Source organism: Elephantulus edwardii, unplaced genomic scaffold (assembly GCF_000299155.1).
Source record: "Elephantulus edwardii isolate Elephantulus edwardi_28Jun2011 unplaced genomic scaffold, EleEdw1.0 scaffold00080, whole genome shotgun sequence".
Classification (NCBI taxonomy): domain Eukaryota; kingdom Metazoa; phylum Chordata; class Mammalia; order Macroscelidea; family Macroscelididae; genus Elephantulus; species Elephantulus edwardii.
This window is the reverse complement of record NW_006399830.1, coordinates 433245-442120: the sequence shown is the minus strand read 5'-3', so window position 1 is coordinate 442120 and position 8876 is coordinate 433245. Positions and strand designations below refer to the sequence as shown.

Below are 8876 nucleotides of genomic sequence, written 5' to 3'. Positions count from 1 at the left end.
GAAGGGGGAGGTGAGGACATGGGGGAGGTGAAGGGGGAGGTGAGGACATGGGGGAGGTGAAGGGGGAGGTGAGGACATGGGGGAGGGGAAGGGGAGGGGAAGGCATGGGGGAGGTGAAGCAGGTGAGGGCACGGAGTTTCTGAGGCTGTGAAATCACATTGGGAGGGGGTGTCCCTCCCTCCGGGAGCTGTTGGGGGTTAGGGATCGTCAGAGAGGCATGGCCTTGGGTTAGCAGCAGTTTCTTGTGCACGAGGCCATCAGACGTGCCCATGATTGCATATAAGTAGTTCCTAAAAAGGGAAAGTGCTCAAGGCAGGTATTTTTCACTGTTGTTATGGGCCGTCAAACTGACCACAACTCATAGCGAGCCTGTGAGCGATAGCTCAGAACCTCCCCATCACCCTCTGTATGTCTCAGACACACCTGCCCTCACTAACCCAGTCACTGTGTCATCTGTGTCGTCCAAGGTCTTCCTCTCCTGCGCTGTCCCTCCAACCTTCCAAGCATGATGTCCTTCTCCAAGAACTGGTCCTTCCTAGAAACATGCCCAAAGTATGTGAGACAGAGCTTCAAAATCCTAGCCTCCAATGGGAATCTTGGATTCACCCTCTCCAGGACAGACCTGTTAGTTCTCTTGTTATTTCATGGGATGTTCAGTGCTCTTCTCCAGCACCCCAGCTCAAAGGCATCAATTCTTCTGTCATCTTTGGTCATTGTCCAGCTCTCTGATGCATAACAAGTACTTTTTTTACTGGTTAAATTATTACTTGGTTTAGAGAATACTTCAGGAGATTTTTTTTTCGGTTTAAGGTCTGTTGATTTCCCTAATCGTTTCTTAATAATAGGGGCACTAGTGTCCCAGGCTGCTCCAGCCTTTATGGTTCCAGTAAGTCTAGATTGTGTGAGAATTTGAATACTGTTCACATTTCTCTGCTTTTGGTCAGGGTTCATCAATAGCATCTTTGAGGAAAACGTTCAGTCTTGGTAGCTGGGACCACGTAGTTCTGGTTTCACGCTCAGGGAAGTGATCAGCTCCTTCTGTTCCTGACTGTCTTCCTTCTCTTGCTCCAGAGGAATAGAGACCAGTTGTTGGACCTTGGATGACCACTTGCACACTTTCCTAAACCTAAGGCACTGCCCAGTGAACAGGGGGTAGAGTACTCAGCACCTTACTGGATCGGTTAATCGGGAGTTTCATGGAATTGTGACCCCAACCCTCTGGAACACATCCGTGCGTTCTCTGTACAGAAGTGTCCTCAGCAACTGTTCTTCTTTTCCTCCATTTTTTAAGTCACCAACCTCCAGTTCAACTTTTTACAAGTGTAAACTCAAGGTCAGTGTCAGAGTCATTGGCTGTGCAGGCTTATCCTCTGTGTGTCTACTCATTTCTCCTACTTCCCTCTTCTCTCTCCCTCCTGCACCACTGGTAAACTTTGTTCCCACCCATGTCTTTCCTGCTTCTGTTATATAAAGGAGTCACTCCGTAGCTGCCCTTGGGTGGTTGACTTGCTTTGCTTGGCAGTGTCTTCTGCTTTGTGCAGTTGGACCTGTCTGGACCTCTCCCTCTAGCTGGCTGACCAGTATTCCATTGCCAGCAACATGTTGTGTAACCCAGCCGCTGATGGGCACTTGGGGTGCTGCCACCCCTTGGGTGTTGTGAATCGGGCTGCACGCACACTGGTGTCCAGTCTCCGTGTCTCTCCTTTCATTAGAGCACTGTCTACCTCAGAAGCTTTCATTCCTGTACTCGGTATTAGAACACTGTCCGCTTCAGAAGCACCACTTTGCCTTCCCATCAGTAATAGTAGAGGTTCCACTTACAGCCTCCCTGGCAGCTCCCCTTCTATCTGATCTGAAATTCTGAGACAGCCTTTAGTAAAATGTTCTCATTGTGGTTTTGACCTGACATTCACCCTCCTGTCATATGTCCACATCGTTAGCTGTCAGAGAGCTCATCATTGGTGACTTCTAATGGCCCCTTTGGTAAATGATATACTCAAGTCGTTTGCTTATTTTATGATGGGATTATTCGTCTTTTTAATTAAGTTATCTCAGTGTTATATCTTTTGTCCAAGTTGTCTTTTTAAAACATTTCAGTATTTTTTCATTGTTGCACATTTTCTTCCCTTCCTTCCCCCGGCCCACCCCACAGTGCACTCCTGTTCCCGAATGTGGTCATGCATACAATATCATAGATCCCTTCTAGACAGTTCTTCCTCTCATCCATTCTAATGCAGTGTTCCTTATGAGCCACTCTTTCCCCACTCTCTCCCAACCCCCTATGTCTGTCTCATAACAGTGGCATTTTGCCATATTTGTCCTATTGTGATTGAGATATTTCCCTCAGCATCATGTCCTCCAGACTCCCCCATTTTGTGTAATGCTTTAAGAGTTCATTGTTTTTCAGTGCTGCCTTATATTCCTTTACGAGAATATACTATTTTCTATCCATTCATTTGCTGATAGGTGCTTGGGTTGCTTCTGTCTCTTTGTTATTGTGACTAATGCAGCAGTAAATGTAGGTGTGTATAAGTTGTCTTTTTTATTTTTAAGTTGTCTTTTTTATAAAATTGTCTATGGGAATCACAGAACACTTGATTGTACTTATGTGAAACCTATACTTAGACCAGGAGGTAGTTTTCAGAACAGAAAGGAAACACTGATGGTTCAAAGTCGAGAAAAGTGTATGCTAGGGATGTGTCCTGTCTCCATCCCTTTTCAGTCTATTTGTGGAGCAGGTCATCTGTGAGGCTGGGCTCTTTGAGGAGCAATGTGGCATCAGGACTGGAGGAAGACTCATCAAAAACCTGCATTATGCAGATGACACACCCTTGCTTGCTGAAACTGAAGAGGACCTGAAGTGTTTCCTGAGAAGGTTAACAATGGTAGTCTTCAATATGGATTGAAGCTCAACATCAAGAAAACACAGATTCTTACCACTGGCATGACTGGCAGCAGCATGATAGAAAGTGAAGAGATTGAGATTGTTAACAGCTTTAGTTTGCTTGTCTCTACAATCAACACTTGGTACCAGCAGCCAGGAAATCAAAAGGAATTGCACTTGGAAAGTCTGCTGTCAGAGACCTCTCCAGAGTACTGAAGAGCAACAGTGTCAGTCTGGAGACTAAAGTGTGCCTGATCCAGGCCATGGTTTTCGCATTTATGTGTATCGGAGAGTTGGACAATGACTAGAGATTGTAGAAAGGGAATCGATGCCTTTGAGCTGTGGTGTTGGAGAAGACTATTGGACTGCTAGGAGAACAAACTGGTTCGTCTGCGAGACGGTGAGACCAGGCTGCTCCTTGGAATCAAGGGATTCTAAAGCTTCATCTGACATACTTTGGGCATGTTACAAGGAGGGACCAGTCCTTGGAGAGGGACATCATGCTTGGAAGAGTGGAGGGACAGCACAGGAGAGGAAGACCCTTGATGAGATGGGTTGACTCAGTGACTGGGGTAATGGGGGTAGGTGTGTCAGAGACCATAAGGTTGGCACAGCATAGAGCAGGGTTCGAAACTATTGTACACAGGGTCACTATGAGTTGTAGGCAACTCGACGGCACGTCACAACAAGGGAGCTGCATTGCAGTCTTGAAGGCACATAGTTTGGATCCACCAGCTGCTTCACAGGAGAAGGATGTGCAATCTTCTGTCGTATGATTACTGCCTCTGAAAACCTGTTGGAGGGTCAGCAATGAGTTATTTCTGACTTGACGGCACACAGCAGCAACAACAAGTGTCACATGGATTTTAGTTATTAATAGTTTTATTATTATTTTGTGTGTGTGTGTGTGTGTGTGTGTGTGTGTGTGTACTGTTGCATCAGTTCCAGCTGGTGCAGGAGATTGCCCCTCCTTTTCCAGCAGAGCATCTGGTGGATTTGAACCAAGCGCCTTCAGAATTGCAGCACAGCTTCTTGCCACTGGGCCACCAGAGCATCCTAAACATTTTATAATTTTTTTGAGGTCCCATCTATGTAGTCTTTTGTGGTGTGTGCTTTTGTTTTATGTTGGATAATCCACTGTTAAAAGCCAGCCCCAACAACATTTCCCCTGCATCTTCTTCTGAGGATTCTGTGGTTTGAGCCTGCACGTTCAGAGGCTTGCTCCGTTGTGAAGCTGTTTTTGTGCATGGTGTGACGCAGAGATCATCCTGTGCTCTGGCAGGTGCCCATGGCGTGGCCCCAGCTCCCTTCATCAGAGGGGCTCCTCTCTCCCACCCGGTGAACCAGCACATGGATGTGTGCTTAAGTCTCGGCCCTCAAGTCTACTCTGCCGGTTTGTATGCCTATTGTGGGCCGACCTGGGCCGTTTGAATTACTGCAGTGCAGCTGTGCAGTCTGTTTTAGACTCAGGAAGTGGAGGGTCTTTCAGAGTCGCTTTAGCTGCTCGGGCTTCTTGCCTTGCCATGGAAAGTTGAGGATTGGTTTTTCCTTTTCTGGTTGACAGGTGGGCCGTTGTTGAATCTGTAGGTGAGTCTGATGGGATTGTCATCTTGATCATCTTCTGATACATGAACACCCTCCCATTTATTGAACTGTTAGGATTTTTCAGTAGCTTTCAAAGGAGTTTTCCTTGTCTCCATCCTTGTGCCTCTGGTTAGGTTTATTCCAGGATGTTTCGTTCTTAGATTCTGTGTTAAGTTCTAGTTTCCCTTTCTGATTTTTGTTGCTGATGGTCCATCCATCCGTCTGGATTTTGTTGGTTGACCTTTTACTTTACCACTTTGCTAAATTCCTCTTGTAGCTCTGGATGTTTTCTTGCAGACTTTTGGGGATTTTTCTACGTAAGATCACATCATTTCTGAAGAAGGTAATTCTGCTTTTCCAGGCTGTGTTCCTTTGTTCCTGCTCCCTGTCCTTGGCAGGAGTGCTGTGGGCTGTAGGTCTGTAGCGTCACCGCAGCTCCCTGTGACAGTACTGCTGTCCTCAGTTTCCTGTCTACAGGTCATCAGACCTTTCTGCTGCAGGGTCACATGGTGGGCTTGGTGTCTAGCCTTTCATCCGCATCCATGAGACGTTCGTCCACTTCAGGACTGCAGTTCAGCGGCTGTGGCTGCTGGTCAGTGTGACTGATGGTGACCCTCCACGGTAGTGACATTGTAGATCATGCTGCATGCCTTTTTCACTTGGCATAGCTGCTGAGTTTGAACTGTCAGCCTTCCAGTTATCACCCAGACTCTTAACCCTTTTGCCAGCAGAGGGGTTTTGATCTCTTTCCAACTCGCTCCCCTCCTCCACCCTCACCACAGAGAGCAGGGTGGCCGGGGTGCCTGGTCTCTCCTGAGGTCACCTCACAACACAGTGACAGGGAAGGACACTCTGGAGTCTGTGTGATCAAGCCAGGGACACCCTGTCCTGTCTCATCCAGCCCCTGCCTGGGGTCCCTAAGAGTCTGACTTTTGTTCCCCACCTCCAGGTGATCCCCAAAGACTACAAGACAATGACGGCCCTGGCCAAGGCCATCTCCAAGAATGTCCTCTTCGGCCACCTGGACGACAACGAGAGGAGGTAGGTGATGTGGGCCAGGTTGCTTCCTGCACACTGACCGCCCCTGACTGTGTCTGATTGCCCATGGCTATTGGACTGTGGTGATAAGTTGGTTGGTTTTGAGAAGTCAGCTACGAAGTCTTTTTTCCTAGTCTGAATCTGGACACTCTGTTGACACTTCTGTAACATCAACATCCCCCTTTGGGGCATGAGGCCTTGTGGACACATGCCCAGTGGGGCTCCTCACTGTCAGAGGACAGTCACCATCGGCAGACCCAACCCTTGACGATGGAAAGTGAGCGCCTGGGGGTGGGGGAGCAGTGAAGAGAGAGAGAGAGAGAGTGTGTGTGTGCGTGTAGATCTGTGTGTATTGTGTAATTATTCACGTGTGTGTATACATACATATAGGGAGTTCTGTGCTCCCAACCTGGAGACAAGGAGTTCTAATCCACCAGCTCCTCTACGGGAAAAAGAGAGGCATTCTCTTCTCTGCCTCTGAAAACCTGCTGGAGGCTCAGCTGTGCCTTGCTTCTGACTCGATGGTACTCAACGACAACACAACATGTATGTATAGAGAAGAACATAATTGTAGTGACCGGTGGGCCCCAGATCCTTGGTTCAGACATCAGGCTGGAGGCTCCTGACCAGTGGAGCTGTAGGAGTGGAGGAACCCACAGTTGACAGGTCACAAAGCATTCTTCTGCCTCAAGTCTTAAGATTGAAGGTCCTGATGACTCGGGACTGGAGGTAGTGATGCCTTAGAAGCAGGATCCAGAGAGATCGTAAAGCCAGACTGAGAGCTGTGCCCGAATGCCCTTCTGTACCAGACATGCCTCAGCTCCCGCAGGTACATCTAGTCAACCAGTTGTCTCCTCACAGCAGATCTCTTTATGGAGGTGATGACATTGCATCAACTCTCAACTGTGGAGGTGATGACTTTGTATCATGTCTCATCATGGAAGTGATTGTTGTTGTTGTTAGGTGCTATTGAGTCAAATACAACTCATAGCCATCCTATAAACAGAAGATCTGAACCTGTGTGCCCTCCTCACACTTCCTGACACATGAGGGCCCATTGCGACAGTCATTGTGTTAGTCCAGCTGCTTGAGGATGTACCTCTCCAAGGAACAGACCCCCTCCAGGCAACATGCCTAAGATATGTGGGCTGAAGCCTCGCCATTCCTGCCTCCAGAGAGCACTTCAGCTGCACCCTCTTCAAGACATATCTGTCTGTTCTCCTGGCCGTCCATGGGGTGCTCAGGGCCCTTCTCCAGCATCACAGCTCAAAGGCATCAGTTCCTTTTCTCTCGTCCTTATTCATTGTCCAGCTCTCAGATGTGTAGAAAGTGATTGAAAAGACTCTGGCTCGAGTTGCAGGTTAGTCTTCAAACTGACATCATTCTCCTCCATAAAAACAGAAGAGGAAGAGATCTGTACGAAAAGAATATATGATGCGGTATTGTTGGCATGACAAGAGTCCAGAATAAGAGCTGCATAGTAAAGTGGGGGGGGAGGGTGCGGACAGGACTGTCTAACAATGGAAGAACCTTTTTCCCCCAAAGGAAAAAGTGAATGGGGCGGGGAGGCAAGGAGGAAAATGTGCGATAATGAATGAATGGAAATCCAAGTTCTTTATAAACTTACAATGAATTCTCAACTAAAAAAAGAAGTGATTGCACACACCTTCATGGGCATGATTACGTTGTGCTGGGCTCTGGCATGGAGGTGATTACGTCGTCACGGATATCACCCTGAAGGTAGTGTCGTTGTTGTGTCAGTTCTCAGCGTGGAAGTAGCAGCACTGTCTCAGCTGTCCCCACGGACTGCCTACTCTGTATCAGGTCTCCACATGGAGGTGACAGCTGGCAGGCAGGCCCAAGTTCACCTTTACTTGGGGACAGTTTCTCTCTCTGTCCCAGCCGGCAGGCTGCCGTGCATGCGTTGAGCCCTGGCGGGAGTAGGCCTGGAACTCTGGCAGGGTGCAGTACTTGCCTTTGACCTTGCAGGGTGTGATGCTGCACTCGGATCCACCTGTAACTTCTGGAGTCACTGCGAGGGCAGCTGCACTGCGGGCACCTACCGCCAGGGGCCAGGGACCGGGCTTCTTCTCCTGCGTCCCCTGTGCCGCTGTGTCCCTGCTAGGCCGTTTGGGGCTTCCCAATAAGCACGTGCTTCCTTGTGCTTACTCACTTATCTGCAGTGAAGTTTCCCATATTGCCACCACATCAGAGCTTCTGCTTTGGGACCTGCCTCGTACCCTTGAGTCCTTCCTTACAAAATCAATGTCTTTCTTGAAATGCAGCCTCTGACAGGATGGATCAGCGTTCAGTGAGGTAAGCAGGGCCTCCTTGCACTTACTCATTTGCAGTCAGCAGTTCACATTTTTCACCTCATCAGAGGGTCAGCTTGCAGGGTTGACAGTCCCCTGTCACCCAGCCCCTCGGCACTGCAGATGAGGAAGTAAGCACGAGACACTTGTGCAGACCTGGCTGGTGGGGACCCTGCCCTGCCTTCAGCGTTGCATCAGGGGCCAGCTGTAACCCGGACCCTCCTGGCCCCACCTGAATCCTGGCTGGGTGGCTTGCGTTAGGGTCTCCCATCAGAGAAGCCCTTGCTGAGGTGGTCTTCTGTGTTGTCCTAGCTATGGGTATACAGGAGGGGCCAGTGCTGGGACCCCATGACTTCGGCTGCATTTCCAGCCCCACATGCACCTGAACTCAGAGCTGGAGGGAATAGGTGTGTTTGCTCCAGCCACTGTGGTGTTTCTGTGCCAGCAGCTCTCAGAGGCCAGCCTGGCTCTTCTGATTAAAGAGGGAAATGCAGGCCAGTTCATGGAGGCGCCTGCTAACTTCCCATAGCTGGTGCCTCCTGAGACCAGAGTTGTCCTCTCTGGCAACTGTTGGACCTTCTTGTAGCGCCGTGTGGGGTGTGACACTCTCCTCTTGGGGACTTAATTTCTCTTCCTGTCTCCTACTCAAGGCCAGACGATGTGTTAAGTGGCACAGCCTGGTTCCAGTCTAGGACACCCCACCCCCAAACCTGTGTTCTTCCCCTGAGACCTCAGGTCAGTGTTTCACCAAGTACCTACTGATGGGGGTGCCCTGGTGGTGTACACACGTGGTTTACGATGTGCTAGAATGTCCTTGGGAAGGAGAGTCGTGTGAAGGAACTTGAAACTTGTGGAATGACATTGTTAGTACCCATTTCCTCAGATATCAAAGAGAATTATAAACACTGTAGGTGACTGTAAGGTCCTGTGGTCCTGTCATCACCACCACCGCCTTCACCCCTCCGTCATCCTGACCACTATCACCCCCCGCCAGCATCCTCACCACCCCCATTATCACCACGTTCACCTTGCCACCCCCACCACCATATCACCACCAC

The 8876-nt window shown here is 49.2% G+C and overlaps 1 protein-coding gene across 1 annotated transcript in view; it reads left to right on the top strand.

The window, feature by feature from the left end:
- The window catches only part of PRKAR1B (protein kinase, cAMP-dependent, regulatory, type I, beta), a 103640-nt gene that overhangs the window by 15916 nt on the left and 78848 nt on the right, over positions 1 to 8876 (top strand). Inside the window, exon 3 of the mRNA XM_006889601.1 lies at positions 5418 to 5509. Coding sequence (XP_006889663.1) covers positions 5418 to 5509 — 92 coding nt within the window. The remainder of the gene's footprint in view (positions 1 to 5417; positions 5510 to 8876) is intronic.